This window comes from Mirounga angustirostris, unplaced genomic scaffold, assembly GCF_029215605.1.
Source record: "Mirounga angustirostris isolate CCGP_5_RB_7025 unplaced genomic scaffold, mMirAng1.0.hap1 SCAF_17, whole genome shotgun sequence".
In the NCBI taxonomy this organism is placed as follows: domain Eukaryota; kingdom Metazoa; phylum Chordata; class Mammalia; order Carnivora; family Phocidae; genus Mirounga; species Mirounga angustirostris.
In genome coordinates this window covers 28,343,204-28,362,816 of record NW_026991725.1, presented here as the reverse complement: position 1 = coordinate 28,362,816, position 19,613 = coordinate 28,343,204, and the positions used below count along the sequence as shown (strand labels likewise).

The window sequence follows — 19,613 nt, the reverse complement described above, 5'->3', positions numbered from 1 at the left end:
CCTGTAAAAGGCCCAGTGGCGTTAATGATCAATGACAGTATCGGGTGTTGAGCATTCACAGTCTTCCAGAGACTGTGCTTCATGCTTATGCATACTTTGGTTTTTTTCTTTTTGTTTCGTTTCAAAGAGTTATTTATTTATTTTGGGGAGAAGGAGAGAGAGCGCGCGCAAGTGTGCGCGCTTGGAGTGGGGGAGAGGGCGAGGGAGAGAGGGAGAAGCAGACTCCCCACTGAGCGCGGAGCCCGATGATGCGGGGCTCGATCTCACGGGACCCCGAGGTCATGACTTGAGCCAAACCAAGAGTCGGATGCTTAACCGACTGCGCCACCCGGGTGCCCCGGCTTATGCATATTTTCTTGCTGAAGTTCCTGGCTTTGACCGCGTCGGTTGAGACAGAACGTGGTTCTGCGGGGCCGAGGGACTTGACTGCCCCCTCGCGCGCTGCTCTCGTGGGTCTGGTGGTCCTGCCTGGTAGCTTGCTGGGCCCCCAGCCGGGCTGCCAGGGCGCAGTGGCGTCGGCACTGGGCTCTCTGACGCCGGTCTCTTGCCCCTGCAGTGGAGGTGAAGCCGGTGCTGCCCGGAGCCATGCCCAGCGCCGCGGGGGGCGGGGGGGGAGGCAGCCCCAGCCCCGCGGAGCTGCGGGGGGCTCTGGCAGGCCCCGTGGACCCGGCGCTGAGGGAGCAGCAGCTGCAGCAGGAGCTCCTGGCCCTGAAGCAGCAGCAGCAGCTGCAGAAGCAGCTCCTGTTCGCCGAGTTCCAGAAACAGCACGACCACCTGACACGGCAGCATGAGGTCCAGCTGCAGAAGCACCTCAAGGTGAGCGAGGGGGGCGCGGGGGGGCCGCCCCGACCTCCGACCCCCGCCCGGGCCTGGCTCACCCCCCCCCCCCGCCCGCCGCGCCCCTGCAGCAGCAGCAGGAGATGCTGGCGGCCAAGAGGCAGCAGGAGCTGGAGCGGCAGCGGGAGCAGCAGCGGCAGGAAGAGCTGGAGAAGCAGAGGCTGGAGCAGCAGCTGCTCGTCCTGCGAAACAAGGAGAAGAGCAAAGAGAGTAAGGCCTGGGCCTCCTGCCCCCATCCCCCCAGCGGCAGGCTCCCGGCCCCCGGCCCCCAGGTCAGCCGTGCCCTGTCCCGCAGGTGCCATCGCCAGCACTGAGGTGAAGCTGAGGCTCCAGGAATTCCTTCTGTCGAAGTCGAAGGAGCCCACGCCAGGCGGCCTCAACCATTCCCTCCCACAGCATCCCAAATGCTGGTAATGGCCCGTGGCGGGCATGGGTCACACGGGCGCCCTGCTCAGGGGCTTGCCTGGCTGCAGGCCGGCAGGGGGCTCCTGGCCGGAACCTATGGACAGGCCCCGCAGTCGCTCTTAGGGGATGAAACTCCCACCCCTGGCTTCTCTCCTTGCTTCCCTCCCCAGGACCCATTTCCTGTCCCTTGATGCAGTGGCCATTTCCTCATTGTTGATTGCAAGGTGGCAGGTCCCGCTGGCTGGGTAATAACCTAGGTCTGTTTCCACCCCCACCCCACACCTCCAGGGGAGCCCACCATGCTTCTTTGGACCAGAGTTCCCCTCCCCAGAGTGGCCCCCCTGGGACGCCTCCCTCCTACAAACTGCCTTTGCTTGGGCCCTATGACAGCCGCGATGACTTCCCCCTCCGCAAAACAGGTGTGTAGTGCCCACCAGCCTGGCTTTCCAGAATATGGCTCCTTGGAGGTTAGGGGTGGGAATGTGGAGGGGCCAGGCTACGGGTGGGTGTGTGCCTGTTCGTGTGGATGCCTCTGAGCCCGGGCTACCTTCTCCCCAGCCTCCGAACCCAACTTGAAAGTGCGTTCGAGGCTAAAGCAGAAGGTGGCTGAGCGGAGAAGTAGTCCCCTCCTGCGTCGCAAGGATGGGACAGTCATTAGCACCTTTAAGAAGAGAGCTGTTGAGATCACCGGCGCTGGGCCTGGGGGTGGTAAGGGCTCCTTCCTCTCTTGTTCCTGTTCTGAGGTCCTGGGAGTGGGGGGTGGCGCTGAGCATGCCCAGGTGACAGCCAGTTCTCCCATAGTGTCGTCCGTGTGTAACAGCGCGCCAGGCTCCGGCCCCAGCTCTCCCAACAGCTCCCACAGCACCATTGCTGAGAATGGCTTTACTGGCTCAGTCCCCAACATCCCCACCGAGGTACAGGCCTGCTGAGGGCTGGGCGGGCGGGCCAAGCTGCTCCGTTTCCCTTGGAAGAAGGAAGGCAGCTCCTTCCTGTCTGTCTTGCTGAGAGTATCCAGCAGGGACCTCCCTGCCCATGTGGACAGGCTAGAGGGACCTGTTGCCTTTCAGTGGGCTTTGTCCCGTGGGCCTCTGAAGGACCATGATCTCTCAGTCCCCCGCGCAGGTGGGGCTCGGTGTGGGGAGCGGGGAGCGAGGCACCATTCAGAGCCCTCGGCCCCAGGTGGCCCCCCTTTGCCTGCTCTCATGCCTGGTCTCTCCCAACTGCTCCCTAGATGCTCCCCCAGCACCGGGCCCTCCCTCTGGACAGCTCCCCCAACCAGTTCAGCCTCTACACGTCTCCCTCTCTGCCCAACATCTCCCTAGGGCTGCAGGCCACAGTCACTGTCACCAACTCACACCTCACCGTAAGTCTGGGCCGCATGCCTCATCCTCCCTCTGGTGTGTTGAGGTCTGTGGTCCTGGATGCCTCACAAAGCCCTGAGGGAGATCAGATGGCCTTCCTCGGCGCGGGGGGGGGTGGGCAGAGGGTAGGTGAGGGATGCTGACCCAAAGTTGGCAGGACTGGGGACAGATTCAGCCCCTGCCTCACCTCCCTCTCCCTTCCCCACCCCAGGCCTCCCCGAAGCTGTCAACGCAGCAGGAGGCCGAGAGGCAGGCCCTCCAGTCCCTGCGGCAGGGTGGTGCACTGACGGGCAAGTTCATGAGCACATCCTCCATCCCTGGCTGCTTGCTGGGCGTGGCGCTGGAGGGCGACACCGGCCCCCACGGGCATGCCTCCCTGCTGCAGCACGTGCTGCTGCTGGAGCAGGCTCGGCAGCAGAGCACCCTCATTGCTGGTGAGCGGGCGGGCAGCTGTGCAAGGGGGTGGGTGTCGGGCCCCTCTTCTGAGGCCGCCAGGCCACCGTCAGGGAGTAGCCAGGGACACTCTCCAGCTCTGTCACAGCTCCCCTCCAGGGCATCATTGACTTCTTCCTTGTCCTACAGATATGATTGAGTACCTACAGCCTACCAGATGCTGTTCTCCCCGTTCCCGAGCAGTGCTGTCCAGTAGACCTACAACACTGAGCCGCATTTGTAACTCAAAAGTTTTCTAGAGCCACATTAAAAAATGTAAAATGGGGCACCTGGCTGGCTCAGCTGGTAGAGCATGTGACTCTTGATCTCGGGCGGGGTTGTGAGTTCGAGCCCCATGTTGGGTGTAGAGATTACTTAAAAATAATTAAAAAAAAAACATGAAAAGAATCTGGTGAAATTAACTTTAATAACATATTTAACTCAATAGATCTGGAATATTGTAATTTTTAAAAAGATTTTATTGTGAGAGCGAGAGAGAGAGAGAGAGAGCACGAGAGCGGGGAGAGTCAGAAGGAGAAGCAGACTGCCCACTGAGCAGGGAGCCTGATGCGGGACTCGATTGTAGGACTCCAGGATCATGACCTGAGCCGAAGGCAGTCGCTTAACCCACTGAGCCACCCAGGTGCCATGGAATATTGTCATTTCAACATATAATCAATATAGAGTTATCAGTGAGATATTTTGTGTTTCATACTGTCTTTGAAATCCAGTGTATATTTCACACTTAGAGCACCTCTCGATTTATTTATTATTTTTATTTTAAAGATTTTACTTATTTATTTTTTAAGATTTTATTTATTCATTTGGGGGACAGAGAGTGTGCACGAGCAGAGTAGGGGGCAGAGGGAGAAGCAGACTCCCCACTGAGCAGGGAGCCTGATATGGAGCTCGATCCCAGTGCCCTGGGATCATGACCTAAGCCAAAGGCAGACGCTTAGTTGACGGAGCCACGCAGGCACCCCTTATTTATTTATTTATTTATTTATTTATTTAATTTATTTATATTTTATTTTATTTATTTTTAAAGATTTTATTTACTTGTCAGAGAGAGAGCACAAGCAGGGGGTGTGGCAGGCAGAGGGAGATCAGACTCCCGGCTAAGTAAGGAGCCTGATGGGGGACTCAATCCCAGGACTCTGGGATCATGACCTGAGCCGAAGGCAGATGCCTAACTGACTGAGCCACCCAGGCATCCTTATTTATTTTAAAGAGAGAGAACGCAAGTGGGAGAAGGAGAGGGATAAGCAGACTCTGTGCTGAGCACGGAGCCCAACGTGGGGCTTGGTCTCATGACCCCGAGATCCTGACCTGAACCAAAATCAAGAGTCAGACTGACGCTCAACCGACTGAGCCACCCAGGCGTCCCCATCTCAACTTAGGCTGCATTTCAAGTGCTCAGTAGTGACATGTGGCTGGCATCTCTGGAACTGGCCAGCATAGCTTTGGACAGTCAGACCTTAAGCAGCTGGTGGCATCAGAAGAGGTTCTGCTTAAAAGATAACATGACCCCGGCCCCCAGCCTTCCCCACCTGATGGCATCCATGTCTATGATCAGGGAGGTCTTGTTGGAATTGGGGAAAACTAGTCATTGTTTACCTACACTGAGGGCCTAAGACTACATGTGCAATCATAAGGGAATCAAAGGGAGAGAGAGTGGTGAATCCAGGAAGGCTTGCTGGAGGCAGTGACTTTGAGCTACAGGACTATTCCGTTGTGCGGAGGAGGAAGAATGGGGCTCAGGTTTGGGAGCCGGGTGCCCTGGGCTCCTCCAAGGTTTTTCCTGATTATGTAGGTGGTGGCGTTCTAGGAGGGGGAGAGTCCCGGGATAGGATGGGGGTGCCTGGTGCCCTAACAGTGCCCCTCTTCCCACCACACAGTGCCACTCCACGGGCAGTCCCCGCTGGTGACAGGTGAACGTGTGGCCACCAGCATGCGGACAGTGGGCAAGCTCCCGCGGCACCGGCCGTTGAGCCGCACTCAGTCGTCCCCGCTGCCCCAGAGCCCCCAGGCCCTGCAGCAGCTCGTCATGCAGCAGCAGCACCAGCAGTTCCTGGAGAAACAGAAGCAACAGCAGCTGCAGCTGGGCAAGGTGAGCTGGGAGCAGCCAAGGGCCAGGGCGGTGCTGGGGGCCGGGCCGGGCAGAGCAGGGCACCGGGCTGGCAGCGGCGACGGAGCGGGGGCTGATGCCCTAGGCTACAGCCCAGGCTACATCTGCTCCGACATACCCCTGCCTCCTGGACAAGCTCTGTATGGGCTGGCCGGCTGCCAGGGGAGGCCAGGGACGGCCAGACCCTCCTGGGCCACAGGCTGCATGGCTGTGCCCCCTCCCAGCCGATGGGCCCCCTTGCTCTGCTCTCAGATCCTCACTAAGACTGGGGAGCTGTCACGGCAGCCCACCACCCACCCTGAGGAGACGGAGGAGGAGCTGACCGAGCAGCAGGAGGCCTTGCTTGGGGAGGGGGCCCTGACCATCCCCCGAGAAGGCTCCACGGAGAGTGAGAGCACGCAGGAAGACCTGGAGGAGGAGGAGGAGGAAGAGGAGGAGGAAGAGGAGGAAGAGGAGGAGGAGGACTGCATCCAGGTCAAGGATGAGGAGGGCGAGAGTGGCCCTGAGGAGGGGCCCGACTTGGATGAGTCCAGTGCTGGTTACAAAAAGGTGCCCCTCCACCCCAGCCCTTGATCCCCGCCTCTCTGTCCCCTGCAGCCCTTTCTGTCTTTGCCTTTCCCTCTCCCCACTCTGCACGGCCCAGGCTTCGCCGAGAGCAAAAGCAGAGCAGGAAAGAAGCAAGGGGCAGTGGAAGGGGGCGCTGCTTGTGCTGGTCTCAGAGCCGCCCGTGCCCCAGGCGGCCAGCCCCCTGCCTGCGGCTGCTGCTGTGACTGCCCCCCCCCCCCGCCCCGCCCCTGCCGGGCTGCGCGTGCACGCCTAAGCCCGAGGCCTGTGTGCCTGCGTTTCCGCCTGCGTAGGGCCGGTCGTGCGTCGGCCTGTGCGTGCATGCGCCCGTGTGTACACACACGCCCCCGCTGTTACTACAGTCGGCCCTGCACCTAGCGGCACTCCATTCATTGCGGACACCGCCGAGCCCTCCCGGCCTGACTCATCCTGCCCCCTCCCACGCCCCCATCCCTCCCAGCCTCTTACCTCAGTGCTACTCTGGCTGACTCATCACTCCCCACCCCCCAATCTCCTGGGAGGTGGAGATGGGAAGGCTGGAGTGCCTCCTGTCCCTGGTGGGAGGAGATGGGGAAAGGAGGAAGTTTGGAAGAGGAGGGCTGGAATAGGGGCCCCCTTGGAGGCCCCAGGACACTTGTCCTCACTTTCATCTCCCGCCCGCTCCCCTCCTGCGCAGGTGTTCTCCGATGCCCAGCAGCTGCAGCCACTTCAGGTGTACCAGGCACCCCTCAGCCTGGCCACTGTGCCCCACCAGGCCCTGGGCCGCACCCAGTCCTCACCCGCTGCCCCTGGGGGCGTGAAAAGCCCCCCAGACCAGCCCGCCAAGCACCTCTTCACCACAGGTGAGCCCCACCACTGCCAGTGGTCCTTCCACCACATGCCAGGAGCCTAAGCATGGTATCTAGCCTCGTGCGACCCGCCGAGGGACCATGTGATTTTTGCGCCATCATCACATAAGCCCTGGGGCCCTGGGTGAAAAGAACCCACTGTCTCAGTTGGGCCCTGCCCTTCCAGCTTCCTGTCCTCCTCTCTCGTGAGGTCAAGAGTGAGGCCTCCTTCCATTCCCGAAAGCCTTTCCACATGAAGCTGCCCTATGCTGGCCTCTGAGGGGGCACAGACGCCTGGGGGTGTTCCCACCTCACCAGTGGGGCGTAGGGGGTCGGAGCAGCACGTAGGGGCTGTGACAGAAGGGGGAAAAGGAGGATGTGCCCCGAAGGGGGGCACAGTGTTGAGAGCATGGTGGGCAGGAATCAAAACCAGTGGGGGTGTCAGGGGCAGCCTGGTTGAGGCTTGAGGAGCAGGGAGGCTTTTGGCCGGCAGTAACGGAAGAAGGGGGCCGACCGCAGGCGGAGAGAAGAGGGGCGGGTGTGTGGGAAGGTGGCTGAGGGGGCCGTGAGGAGGTACCTGGGCCAGGGCTGGCTGGGGAGAGCCCAGGAGCTCTGCTGAGGATGGCAGCGGCTGGCGAGGCTGACAGGTGTGTCTCCGGTCCAGGTGTGGTGTACGACACGTTCATGCTGAAGCACCAATGCATGTGTGGGAACACACACGTGCACCCTGAGCACGCCGGCCGGATCCAGAGCATCTGGTCCCGGCTGCAGGAGACGGGCCTGCTTAGCAAGTGTGAGGTAAGGGAGCCCCTCGTTCCGTCCCCCAGCTCAAACCCAGCAAAAACCTTTGTGTCTCCCCTTCCACGAAGCCTCTTTCTGCGTCGTCGTCGTCATCCTTCTTTCAACCCCTGACCACAGGGTCAGTCCCCTCAGCCACCTCTCCGTTCCTTCCCTTGCAGCCCGTTTTGCTAAATGGGGGTTGTCCTGGACCCCGGTGCCTGGGGGCCAAGACATACTTTGACAAAAACCTTTGGATTCTCCTAAGGCCAGAAAGTGGCTCCATGCGTCCCAGGCTGTGGGGGCAGAGAGAGGGTGTGGGCCTCAGGGAGAGCTGGGCCTTCGGTGCATCCCCTCACTGGCCTCCTCTGCTCTCCCCACACAGCGGATCCGGGGTCGCAAAGCCACGCTGGACGAGATCCAGACGGTGCACTCCGAATACCACACCCTGCTCTATGGGACCAGCCCCCTCAACCGACAGAAGCTGGACAGCAAGAAGCTGCTCGGTGAGCCGGCAGGCGTGGGCCAGGCCATGTCGGCTGCCCTGCTAGGATAGGGAACTCTCAGGGTAGGCAGGTGGGCCCCCATGGGCACAGGTCATCCCCTTGCCGCACTGCCCGTCTCCAGGGGGCGCCGTTCACACAGACTACCACAAGGGTGGGGTGCGTTGCAGGTGAGTGGAAGGTGGCAGGTCAGGCTTAGTGATGGGGGATGGCTCTGCTCTTCTCCCTAACTGATCGTCCCCCTTTCTTCCTGCCATCTGCCCCAGAAGTAAGGTGTCCCCGTCCCAGAATAGGGCACAGACCTTTTCCAACTGGTGTGGGCTGCAGAGGCCTATCCTGTGCTTGGGTCTGGCTGCCTTTTTCTGTGAGGAGCTCGCCACGCTCTGCAGGCCCCAACCTGTGGCCCTGCAATTGAGGCAGCTTCCCGAGTAGCTCTGTCCCTCTTCCTTGCAGGCCCCATCAGCCAGAAGATGTACGCCGTGCTGCCTTGTGGGGGCATTGGGGTGAGTAGGGCACCTGCCAGTAGGGATGGGTGGGTGGCTCTCCCAGCTCTTGCCCCTCCTTTCCCTCCCGCCATGGCTACTGGCCCACTGTCCAGGTGCCCACCCCCATTCTTGCCCTCCCCCTGCAGGGGGCACGCTGAAGCCTGCTCTCCTGCCCCCGCAGGTGGACAGTGACACTGTGTGGAACGAGATGCACTCCTCCAGTGCCGTGCGCATGGCAGTGGGCTGCCTGGTGGAGCTGGCTTTCAAGGTGGCCTCAGGAGAGCTCAAGGTGAGGCTGTGCCCGAGGCCTCGGCACCACTTGGCTTAGTCCGACATCCTCAGGGGTGGAGGACAGGGGCAGCCGTGGCTTTCCCTTGAGCAAGGCACTGCCCCTTGCAACCTTAACTCTCGGGTGCCAGAGTGGGGAGGAGGGGCTAGCTCCTGGGCCAGCTAGGGAGGTGAGGGGTCAAGAGGGACGGGGAAAGAGGCACTAGCATCTGATGCTGTCACGGGTATCTCAAGGTCAGAGATGGTGCCTGCTGGCCCACGTGGCCTGTGGCCCTGTTCCTAGTGTGTGGGATACAGATTCTGATCTGTGCTCTCTTCCCTGCCTGGTTTGTGTTTCTCTCCTTCTGTGTTCACCCCCTTTGTGGCCACCTTGCCTGCCTGCCTGTGTGTCTGTCTCTGACCCTCTCTGGCTGCACCTCTTCAGAATGGATTTGCCATTATCCGGCCCCCAGGACACCACGCGGAGGAGTCGACAGCCATGTGAGTGCCACCCCAGCCTTGCACCAGACCCACTGCCCTCCTCCCTTCCCTTCTGCCTCTCCGCGGAGCTGATGTGTCCCTTTTGCTCCTGGAGCAGACATCTGCTAAAGCTGACCTCCCCAACCCTTTTCTCCCCCCTCCCCCCCCACCCACCAGGGGATTCTGCTTCTTCAACTCTGTAGCCATCACAACCAAACTCCTGCAGCAGAAGCTGAACGTGGGCAAGGTTCTCATCGTGGACTGGGTAGGCAGTGGGCTGGTGCCAGGGTCAGCCTTCAGGAAGGCCCCACCCCAACGCTACGCCCTCTTCCTAAGGTGCCCTTAACCACTGCTGGGCCTGATGACTTACCCCATCTCTTCCTGCTGGAGCATTAGCCCAGCCCTCCCATTCCCGCAGGGCTCCCTCCTCACGGAGACTCGAAAGTGGTTTTGGCCCTGCTCCATCTTGGCCCCCACCTTGTAGCCTCAAGCAACTGAGATTTTCTACCTTAAATAGTACAGACTGTTACCAGCATTGCTAGAGGCACTCTCTTTTCTTTTTTTTTTAAGATTTATTTATTTTAGAGAGTGCGAGCACTTGTGTGCGTGCGCGCACGGTGGGAAGGAAGGGCAGAGGGAGAGGGAGAGAGAAGCCCAAGCAGACTCTGTGCTGAGCACGGAGCTCAATGTGGGGCTCTCTCTCAGGACCCCGAGATCATGACCTGAGCCGAAACCAAGAGTTTGGACGCTTAACCAACTGCGCCACCCAGGTGCCCCTAGGGCCACTCTTGATGGGGGGCTGACTATGCCCGGACACAGAGTACTGCTCGCGGCCACCTCGAGTAGTACAAGTTAGGCTGTGCTTTCCTATAAATGGAGACACTGAGCTGTGGGGTGAAATAGCCAACCAAAGTCACATAGTTTGGGGTATGGCACTGGGCTTCAGATCAGGCCTTTTGGCCCTGATACTTGTGCTCTTGTTGCTGGGCACTGTTTAAAGGCACCCACCACTCCCTGTGACTGGGAAGTACCCAGGAGCAGCCCTCGGCAAAGATGAAATCTCTTTGAAGCCCAACTCTGGCTTAGAAATTCATGTAAATGTTGGGTTCTTCAGAATGTATCCGCTTTCAGTGCCTCACTAGCTTTAACGTTTCCCTCCACACTGTTGGGTAGAATGGGCTCTGCGGGGAGATCCACCGTGTTTTCCCCGTGGCTTTGTATCTCCTCTGTGCAGTGCCACCTCATGGCCCACAGAGCCTGGGTAGAGAAGCATGGGATGAGACTGTTGTGAACGGAACATGATGCCCTGTAGCTAGTGATGGGCTGCACCCCCAGAGTTCACCATAGGTGGAGGTGGGGGGCAAGTGGAATTTTGACCTTTGGGCCAGAGCCTGGGATTTTTTTCTGATGCTTCCACCCCTCCCCACTAGGACATTCACCACGGCAATGGCACCCAGCAGGCGTTTTACAACGACCCCTCTGTGCTCTACATCTCCCTGCATCGCTATGACAATGGGAACTTCTTTCCAGGCTCGGGGGCTCCTGAAGAGGTACAGGTCCTAGGCTCAAACGTGGGGCCCCTTGGGGAGGTAGCAGAACGGGACCTGGCAGGGAGCCCTGGAGGCCTGTGGTGGGGCTGGTTCCCTGGGGAGTCTGGGCTCCTAGTGGGAGGACCACATAGGCCAACTGCCCCTCCATGCAGAGCAGCGGTGAATGGAGTAAGGGCTGGAATCAGGGCTGAGGGCGGGGGCAATGTCTGGGATCCCCAGGCAGTGAGAATAACCCCTCCCCCACCGCGCTGCCAGGTTGGCGGAGGGCCGGGCGTGGGGTACAATGTGAACGTGGCATGGACGGGAGGTGTGGACCCCCCCATCGGAGACGTGGAGTACCTAACGGCCTTCAGGTGGGGACTGAGAAGGGCCAAGGGGGGGGTGGGAGCCCCCCGGGCCCTGCCATGGGAGGGGCAGAAGGCACTCAGTTTGGTACAGGTGGAGGGCGTTGTCTCTGGGGGGAACAGAGTGAGGTGAGCCCTGGCCTAGCCACCCGCCCGGGTCAGCTTGGGCCCTCCTTTTGCAGGACAGTGGTGATGCCCATTGCTCATGAGTTCTCACCTGACGTGGTCCTGGTCTCTGCCGGGTTCGATGCTGTTGAGGGACACCTGTCTCCACTGGGTGGCTACTCTGTCACCGCCAGATGTGAGCTGCTGGGGGATTGAGGAAGGCTGCGGAGCAGTGAGGATGGGGTTGAGTGGGGACACGGAGCAGGAATAGACTGGTATTGCAGAGGCTGGGAGGACGGAAGCTGGGGGGGCAGGTCCAAAACTTGGAATCATCTTGGCAGGAGCCTCCCACTCTTCCTCTGCCAACCTTGGACTTGGGGGGCAAGCAGGTGGGTGTGGGGTAGCAGAGACTCTCCTCCCAGAGTCCTAGGGATGGAGCTTGTTGATCCCTTCTGTTTCAGTGGTGCTCCTTATGACATGTAATTGGAATTTTTTTTAGCCCATCTACTCTGTTTTATCTTTAATGGAGCATCTAGTCTGTTGATACTGAATTTTATTATGGATGTGTCTTTAGGCTTAAATCCCACCATTTTATTTTGTGCTCTTTGTTCCACCTCTTGTGTTTTATTTTCTCTCCTTCCTTACCTTCTCTTGATTTTTTTTTTCTTTATTTTTTCTTCCTCCCTTCACCCATCCCTAAAGGCTTTGGCCACTTGACCAGGCAGCTGATGACGCTGGCAGGGGGCCGGGTGGTGCTGGCCCTGGAGGGAGGCCATGACTTGACCGCCATCTGTGATGCCTCTGAGGCCTGTGTCTCAGCTCTGCTCAGCGTGGAGGTGAGGGGTGCAGGGAGGCACTGGTGGGGGGGGGGGCTCAGGGAGGAGCTAGTAAGGGATGGCCCCTTTCTTGATCAAGCAGCACTGATCAAAAAGGTGGGAAGGTTTTCCTGGGTCCTAAAGACAGCTGCTGGACAGGGAGGGCTTTCTGACTCAGGGTTCCTCCAGAAAGCTAGGTTCGCCCCCGTCATGGGAGGTGTCGGGCTGAACGTGGGGTGGTTAGAGGGCAGGCACCACCACCCACTCCCTACCGTAAGCCTTCTCTTCTTTCCCCTGCCAGCTGCAGCCCTTGGACGAGGCAGTCTTGCAACAAAAGCCCAACATCAACGCAGTGGCCACGCTAGAGAAAGTCATCGAGATCCAGAGTGCGTGGGCACAGGCAGAGAGGCTCAGACCTCCGCTTGCCAAGGGGCAGAGGGTTATGGGCCCACCGGGGCTGGGGATGTAGTGTAGTATGGGGCTTTCTGTCCTCCCTGACCCCTGCCTGCCCCTCATCCACAGGCAAACACTGGAGCTGCGTCCAGAGGTTCGCCGCTGGTCTAGGCCGTTCCCTGCGGGAGGCCCAGGCAGGTGAGACGGAGGAGGCAGAGACTGTGAGCGCCATGGCCTTGCTGTCGGTGGGGGCTGAGCAGGCCCAGGCTGCTGCAGCCCGGGAGCACAGCCCCAGGTAAGCTGCCTTCCTGACCTCTGCCCATGCCCAGGCCGATGCCCCCGCCTCAATGCACGCCCCCCCCCCATCCCGTGCTTGTCCCCACAGGCCGGCAGAGGAACCCATGGAACAGGAGCCTGCCCTGTGACGCCCTGGCCCCCATCCCTCTGGGCTTCATCATTGTGATTTTGTTTATTTTTTCTATTAAAAACAAAAAGTCACACATTCAACAACGTGTGCTGTGTGGGTCTCTCAGCCTTGCCCTCCTTGTTCCACTAAGCTGCCTCAGGCCTTGCCCCCAACTTCCCTCAGTGTGGCCCACGTCTCCAATCTAGAAGTTTGCTCCCCCTGTAAGGTGTGGGGGGTGCCCTTTCCAGCTCCTCCTCCATGTTGTGTCCCATGCCCACTTTCTTGCATTCTGTCCTTTTCCCCCTGGGAGCCTGGGCCAGCTTAAGGTGGGCATGGGGGCCCAGATAGTACCGTCTGGTTTTGGAGTCTCCCTGAGCGAGGAAGAACAGTAAGTTTGGTGCCTTGGCTTCAACTGACTTGGGGGGAAATGCCTTAATTTCAGCCTCCTCCCCTCTCCAGCCTCAGGGGAAGATCCAGAAGGTTGCTCTACAGTGTAAGATACAGAGTGGAGGGGAGGTGGGTTTCCACCCTGCGATTCCCCACCCTTTTCACTCTTCGTCATCCTGGCCATCTCTGCACAGACCCCTTTTCCTCCTTTCTCCTGGCCTCAGCACTGAGGGGAAGGCTTGTGCCCTAGGAGGTGGGCCTGTGGTCTGTGGGCTGGGCAGTCTTCTTTCACACTCCTCTGGGCCTAATTCCCCTTCCCAGGGGCTGGAGAGGGTCAAAGTGTGTGGGGAGGGATGGGACTGGACTCCAGGGTTCTGAGGGACCAGGAAGAGCGGCAGAACCAGGCCTGCTCACTGCCTTACTCTGTTGGCTTCCCTGGCCCTATGCTGGCACAGCCTGGGGTGGGGGAGGTGGTCCCTGCAGGGGGACTCCAGGCTGGTGAGAACCCCCCTGCTGTTCAGGACCACATTTTCCCCAGCCATCCAGCGTGCCATGAGAAGGATCAGTGGCCCACCTCCCCCCTGGGGCCTTTTACTGTGAAGCCTGGGGATGGTGAGAGTAGGGGTTCTAGAAGGGGCAGGACTAGAACCCAGGAACCCAGGATTCTGCCCTCAGCTGTAGCTTCCCTTCCTCATGGGCTTCCTTTGCTGGTCACTAGCCCAAGAGAGCTAAGACCAGGAGGGGCTGGACACCACCCTGTCTCTTTCCCAGGAGCCCAGCCTAGCTCTCTGTTTCTGGGGTTGGGGGCTCATAGGCTTCTAGGGAATACTGTGTAGCCTGTAGGAAACCAAAGACGGGAAGCGGCTCCCAGGGGGCTGAGTCTTCCTCCCTTCTCCTCCCAACATCACATATACTTTCTTTCTACCCCATCCTGAGGGCCTCACCAATATGTTTACATATTTATTATCCTAATGGGGGCCTGAATAGGGTTGAGAGAGCCAGGAGAGGGGCAGGAGTCCCACCACCATTGGTTCATTGTGTGCTGTGTCTTGTGTATTGTTAGTATGTTCTAGATCCTCCTGGGGGATGCGGATGGGGCTAGGCCCAGTGTAGCAAGCCTCCCCTTGCTGAGCCCCAGCTCCGGGCCCTTAACCCTCCCTCTTCCAATGGCTGGTCTGGTTCTCATGTAAACCCACTCCTTGCTTTGTCTCCCTGGATATGGATTTCAGTTAAGTATTTTGTAATCTGTTACACTGTGTGTCCTTATGTAAATAAACTTGTTTCTGGCAGTGCCTTCTGGGGCTGATGTCTCTCTTCTCTGCGCTTCCAAATGGAGTAGAGGTTCTCATTCCCCATCCTGGCCCAAAAAACTGCTCTTCATTTCTCTAGTCCCTGGACTAGCCAATTTAGGAAACAAGGGGCTGGGCTGGGGTGGGAGGGAGTAGAGTGGAGTCTCTGTCCCTCGTAGGTTAGAGACAAGGTTTCACCGAACACAGCCATAGCATCTCATGGGACCTCTCTTGTGGCCTGGGTGGTGATGCTGGGGAGAGGGCCCAGGCGCAAGGTCTCTGTGGAGCTTGGGGTGGGGGGTGGGGGGTGGGGGGCGCAGAACAGGTGGCCTGGCAAGGGTCTCCCTTGCACACACACAGGCAAGCTCAGTGGAAATGTGCGCATAGGCAAGAAAAGAATCCAGAAGTGTTCAAGGGCTTTATTGGGGCTGCTCTGAGCCCCTCACAGTGTTACAGGAGCCCACTAGTCTTGATGTTGCCTTAGCTCCCTGGGGACTCGGCGGGGGGGCAGGACGACCAGCCTTTCTGGGAAGAGAGAAGGCCCTTCTCTGGGGCTAAGACCAGATGGTGGAGCAGTGGGAGACTGAGGATGAGCAGGGCCTGTTGGGAGCTGGACGGGATGGGGCTGCCTTCTGGAGTGTGGAGGTCATGGAGTGTTGGCTTTGGTGGGGGAAGGGGGGCGCAAGCGGCAACAGGAGGCACTTGAAGTCAGGAAGAGCGGACGGGTGGTGTTTCCTGGGCACTGAACGTGTACACCACCCAGGGCACAAGGGCCAGGACGAGGCATGGCCACAGGGTATACTTGAGGAAATTGAAGATGTAGAAAAGGCTGATCTGAGGGGGATGGCCCAGCCAGTCCAGGGGGCCCAGCAGCCCCATGGCCAGCACAAGGCAGGCTATCTTCTGGCCGTGTCCCAGGTATGCCCGCCGTACCTGGGCATAGCAGGGAGAGTGCACGGCGATGCCCAGACCCAGGGCGGCCCCTGAGTCGCGGCTCAGGGAGGCAAAGGGCCGGCTATCCACGTGTACCCACTCAGGCCGCTCACACCACTTGGAGGCCAGGCTGATGGACCTATGGGGAGGAGGGGTCTTTGCCAGGAAAGACATTCCCCTCGAAGCAAGAGGGCCAATGGCTCTTAGCTCCTTTGGGGTCTACCCCCATGTTCTGCTGTGACCCCAGAAGAGTCTGTGTTTGTGAGCAGGTAACGTGTCCCTTTTTAGCTACAGCAAACCAGGGACCCATCAAGCTAGGTACAGGCGAAGCAGAACAGGCCTCAGCCTGCCCAAGCTTCAAAGCAGGACTTACCAAGAAAGATCCAGGCCCAGTGTAAAGAGGGTCCAATAGATGAGGCTGGCACCCAGCAAGAGGGCCAGTGAGGTCAATCCGTAGAAGCTTAGCTCCCGCTCCATGGGCACCCGGGGGGTCATCAGCCAGCCCAGGACAGCACCTAGGGAAGTGGGGTAACAGCAGCTTCAAGGAGTTTGGGGATATGAGCCCCGGAGCTGTAGGGCAGCTTGGCAGAACAGACTGAGCTATGAGGGGGCCTTGGGGTCTGCTGTTCGATGGGAAGATCCTACAGTGGTCCTCCCACTGCCAGTGGCAACCCCTAGGCCCACCCTGTGGCCCCAGTTGCTCACCGGTTATTAGGCCAGCCAACACCTGGTGAGGGAAATGTGCTAAGAGGAAGATCCGGGACAGGCCGACCGCCAATAGGAAGGTGCAGTAAGCCAGGCTAGGTATCACCCTCACCCAGTGGCTACAAAGAAAAGCAAATGGTTCAGGGGGTGTCCATACACAGCTCAGCACCCAAGCACTTCATGGTTTGACCAAATGCCCCAGAGCCCCCCAGAATTCCGGCTCCAGGCTACCCTGCTGCTGGGTCTTTTGGATCCAGGGTACCATCCCCCCTGCCCTCGTTGGTAGGCAATGCCGAGGCGTACCTGTGGGTCCGAGTGGCCAGCTGGGAAGAGATGGCTGTCATGATGGGCCAGAGGGCTGCTCCTGTGATCATGCAGTGTCCAGAAGGGCTGCCTGCCGGGGGGTCCAGAAGCTTGAGGTGAGAGGATGAGAGTGGAACTCAGGAGCCCCTGGCCCCACCCCCGAGGCCTCACACTGGTGCATGGTTCCCTCTGCCCTGCAGCCTACTTCAGCCCTGCCCGAGGCCACTGCTCTCAGGCTCCTGCTTTGCCCTGTGTCTCTTGGATCTACTCTAAACAACGTGGGCAGCTGGCCTGGGCGCTCTACTCCCAGAATTCATCTCCGTCTTCCCCGGGCTCTCTTTGTTCTCTGGGTCAGTAACGGAGAGGCTGGGCCTCTGGTTAGGCCACCCCAGCTGAAAAGTACTCTGAAACACTCACCAAACCCTAACCACACCAGGACAGGGAGGTTTGGGGCTTCCCACCTGGACCAGTTTCACAAGAAGAGGGGAACTGGTGAACCTGGGCTGGGGCCTGGCTGTAGTACCCAGACTCATGGACCCACCAAAACGGCCTGTCTCCAAACAGAAACCTAGAAGAGAACAGATGCAAGATGACATTACACAAACATGCAGCCAGGGGAACAGGAGGGGAGCAGAAGGATGCCTCTGGAGGGCCTGCACGGTGGAGTCAGAAAGGGAGTCCAATTCTGTGTATTACCTTGGTGCAATGATTTTTTTTTTTTTTTTAAGATTTTATTTATTTATTTGAGACAGAGAGAATGAGAGAGAGAGAGCACATGAGAGGGGGGAGGATCAGAGGGAGAAGCAGGCTCCCTGCTGAGCAGGGAGCCCAATGCGGGACTCAATCCAGGGACTCCAGGATCATGACCTGAGCCGAAGGCAGTTGCTTAACCAACTGAGCCACCCAGGCGCCCTGCAATGATTTTTTTTACCTTGCAACAGAATGCACGCTATTTTTTAAGAAGTGATAAGGAGACAAGAGACCGTGTGTGTGTGTGTATATGTGTGTGTGCAAGTGCACACTCTGAAATGCTCATTAGTCCTGCTCTTACGCCTCCCACGGCAGGGCTAGCCCTACTCTTCTCATTCCTAGAGAGCCCAGGACCTGACTCTTCCTTTTTCTCCCAGGCCCCCACTCATGCTCCTGCTTCTCCCTCTCTCCATTCCCCAAATTCCAGCCACAATTACCTACACGTGAACTCCTTAGGTGAATCTCTGGTGTTTGAAACCGGGAGTGGGAAATGGACAGAGGAAACTGAGAAAGAACAAGAAGAACCAAAAGTTCAAAGTCCCCTGGGCTAGCAGGTGCTTTGCTGGACCCTGGGAAACTGCACACCAAAGAGGCTAGGCTGCTGGGGCCAGAAAGAGAAAAGGTGGGAGAACAGAAAAGCTGCTGCTGGGGAGGGACACAAAAGGGAGCCGCCTCTCCTCACCACCAGGTTCACACACCAGGTGCTCCAGACACTTAGGAAATGAATAGGGGCTTTGTCACGTGGGGGAGGGGCATTGAGAGGGTCTACCCAAGGGGGTGGCTGTCTTGGAGGAAGCAGTAGAGGGGGAGGCTCACATAGCTCACACAGACTCTGAGCAGAGAGAAGAGCATAAAGCAAAGGGCAATTAGGCAAAAAGGAAATGATGAGACCGTTGCTTTTCCGTTTTCAGGAGGGATGAAACCCTTGCAGAGAAGAGAGGAGAGGAAGGTAACTCCTATTTTGTTTTTCCGCAAGTCATTCCAGCCCATTCAAGTGTCTGCTCTGAATTCCCTTCCCTCCCCCAGGCAGGGTATCAGGCAATGGAGGCTGAGGGGAGGGGAGGGGAGGAGCAGCTCATGCCCAGCGGGAGGCATAGCTCCCCTCTTCACCCAAGAGAGAACAGGTGGCACCAAGAGATAAGCCCTTAGGGCCCCACCCACTTGCCTGGGATTCCCGGCTTCTAAGTCTGTGTCAAGAGCCTACCAGCGAATGGAGGAGAAAAGGAAGAAGAAAGTGTTCCCTGGAAGGCAGTGCTTTTCAAGCCTTACTAGGCACTCCAATCACCTGAGGTCTTTGTTGAAATGCAGATTCTGATTCAGGAGCTCTGGCCGGGGGCCTGAGATCTTGCATTTCTAGCAAGTTTTCAAGGGCTTCCTATGCTGCTGGTCACGGTCCGGGAAATGCACCTTAATTTTCGAGCCTTCTCTGTCCTTATTAGCAGCTAGTGTGAAACCTGGCACAGAGCATGCTTCTTAACAACTATGTCAAATAAATGAATGAGTAGATGAATGAAAGAGTGAGCTGAGAAGCAGGACTTTTTGCTACTTAAGCTGCCCTAGATGCTTCTTAAAATACAGATTCCCAACCCCTCCCCTGAAATTTCTCTCTTTTTTTTTTTAAGATTATTTATTTATTTATTTGACAGAGAGAGACACAGCGAGAGAGGGAACACAAGCAGGGGGAGGGTCAGAGGGAGAAGCAGGCTCCACGCAGAGCAGGGAGCCCGATGTGGGACTCGATCCCAGGACCCTGGGATCATGACCCGAGCCGAAGGCAGCCGCTCAACCGACTGAGCCACCCAGGCGCCCCTCCCCTGAAATTTCTAAGTCAGTATGTCTGAGGTGGGATGGGGTACCTGCATTTTAAAGGCGCCCCTTAGGTGAATGATCAGGCCTGAGAAATACTGGTCTAATGAGTAAGATGGGGACTCTGAGGCCTGAGACCAAGATGCACAATGATGCTCAAAGGAAAAAAGTCAGGGGCCATGGGGTAGGGGTGAGGAGGTCTTAAGGCTATGGGTTCAGTGGGGCGGGGTGGTGGGGGAGGTCCGAGCCCTTAAGGCACCTGCTGAGAGAGATCAGGGCTTGCCCAGGACTCAGGGCCCTTGGGGGTGGGGGACCAGGACGCCGAGGGCTTCGCTGTCTCACCACTTGAAGACGAGGTTGAGCCACTCGGTGATGAGGCTGATCCAGAGCACTGCGATGCCCACGCGGCGGGAGGCGTAGTAGGCCGCGGGGAAGTAGAACAGAAAGAGGCTCTTGGGATCGCCCAGAAAGGTGACCCAGAGCCACACACTCTCCAACCAAGGCAGTTGGTTTTGCAGCGCCTCGGCCATCGCGATGCCCGCGCCCAGCGTGGACTCCATGGCGACCCAGGGGCCGGCCGGGCGGGGATATGCTCTAAGGCGGAAGCCGAGGAGTCGCGGAGACAAGGAAGCGGCTCCCCACTGCGGTCCAAAGCCCACCTTTCTGAGCTCCAGGCCCCGCCCCCTGCCAGCGGCCGGCGCCGGCGCCGGCCCCGCCCCCGGCCCCGCCCCCCGGCTGTCCCAGACTCGCGCGAGCCCGGC

General features: G+C 58.7%; 2 protein-coding genes across 19 annotated transcripts in view; one reads left to right on the top strand and one right to left on the bottom strand.

Annotated features, from left to right (window-relative positions):
- The window catches only part of HDAC5 (histone deacetylase 5), a 36,438-nt gene extending 23,655 nt beyond the window's left edge, over positions 1 to 12,783 (top strand). For 6 of the 16 annotated variants that reach the window (XM_064582413.1, XM_045888812.3, XM_045888811.3 and 3 more), the window contains 24 exons: positions 557 to 816; positions 909 to 1,047; positions 1,133 to 1,247; positions 1,531 to 1,661; positions 1,801 to 1,950; positions 2,044 to 2,156; positions 2,474 to 2,605; positions 2,815 to 3,037; positions 4,934 to 5,145; positions 5,416 to 5,712; positions 6,404 to 6,569; positions 7,219 to 7,352; positions 7,717 to 7,837; positions 8,288 to 8,337; positions 8,501 to 8,608; positions 9,032 to 9,087; positions 9,244 to 9,331; positions 10,497 to 10,616; positions 10,872 to 10,969; positions 11,143 to 11,261; positions 11,768 to 11,901; positions 12,182 to 12,266; positions 12,403 to 12,568; positions 12,659 to 12,783. In XM_064582413.1, coding sequence (XP_064438483.1) covers positions 557 to 816; positions 909 to 1,047; positions 1,133 to 1,247; positions 1,531 to 1,661; positions 1,801 to 1,950; positions 2,044 to 2,156; positions 2,474 to 2,605; positions 2,815 to 3,037; positions 4,934 to 5,145; positions 5,416 to 5,712; positions 6,404 to 6,569; positions 7,219 to 7,352; positions 7,717 to 7,837; positions 8,288 to 8,337; positions 8,501 to 8,608; positions 9,032 to 9,087; positions 9,244 to 9,331; positions 10,497 to 10,616; positions 10,872 to 10,969; positions 11,143 to 11,261; positions 11,768 to 11,901; positions 12,182 to 12,266; positions 12,403 to 12,568; positions 12,659 to 12,698 — 3,257 coding nt within the window. In that variant the 3' untranslated portion in view covers positions 12,699 to 12,783. Of the gene's footprint in view, positions 1 to 556; positions 817 to 908; positions 1,048 to 1,132; positions 1,248 to 1,530; positions 1,662 to 1,800; positions 1,951 to 2,043; positions 2,157 to 2,473; positions 2,606 to 2,814; positions 3,038 to 4,933; positions 5,146 to 5,415; positions 5,713 to 6,403; positions 6,570 to 7,218; positions 7,353 to 7,716; positions 7,838 to 8,287; positions 8,338 to 8,500; positions 8,609 to 9,031; positions 9,088 to 9,243; positions 9,332 to 10,496; positions 10,617 to 10,871; positions 10,970 to 11,142; positions 11,267 to 11,767; positions 11,902 to 12,181; positions 12,267 to 12,402; positions 12,569 to 12,658 lie in introns of those variants that run through there. The other 10 variants (XR_010408432.1, XR_010408431.1, XM_064582412.1 and 7 more) reach the window with 10 other exon arrangements.
- G6PC3 (glucose-6-phosphatase catalytic subunit 3) lies at positions 11,160 to 19,549 on the bottom strand. 3 transcript variants are annotated; one of them, XM_064582416.1, is made up of 6 exons: positions 19,195 to 19,546; positions 16,758 to 16,864; positions 16,297 to 16,387; positions 15,994 to 16,112; positions 15,662 to 15,803; positions 11,160 to 11,287 (listed from the first exon to the last, which is right to left on the bottom strand). In XM_064582416.1, the coding sequence occupies exons 1-6, from the start codon at positions 19,410 to 19,412 to the stop codon at positions 11,242 to 11,244; spliced, it is 723 nt and encodes a 240-aa protein (XP_064438486.1). In that variant the 5' UTR covers positions 19,413 to 19,546; the 3' UTR covers positions 11,160 to 11,241. The 3 variants fall into 3 exon arrangements, with proteins under 3 accessions (XP_064438486.1, XP_045744770.1, XP_045744771.1); XM_045888814.2 differs by lacking the exon at positions 11,160 to 11,287 and adding an exon at positions 14,760 to 15,427; XM_045888815.3 differs by lacking the exons at positions 11,160 to 11,287; positions 15,994 to 16,112 and adding an exon at positions 14,760 to 15,427 and having other exon boundaries at positions 19,195 to 19,549.
- Between the last annotated feature and the right edge of the window lie 64 nt (positions 19,550 to 19,613).

What these genes read in the sequence shown, in the direction of transcription:
- G6PC3 (XM_045888814.2), bottom strand. Translation starts at nt 19,412, where the DNA reads ATGGAGTCCACGCTGGGCGCGGGCATCGCGATGGCCGAGGCGCTGCAA. An exon ending in CTCAACCTCGTCTTCAAGTG is followed by an intron (nt 16,865 to 19,194) that starts GTGAGACAGCGA and finishes GTTCTCTTCTAG; the next exon opens with GTTTCTGTTTGGAGACAGGC. An exon ending in GTTGGCTGGCCTAATAACCG is followed by an intron (nt 15,804 to 15,993) that starts GTGAGCAACTGG and finishes CCACTTCCCTAG; the next exon opens with GTGCTGTCCTGGGCTGGCTG.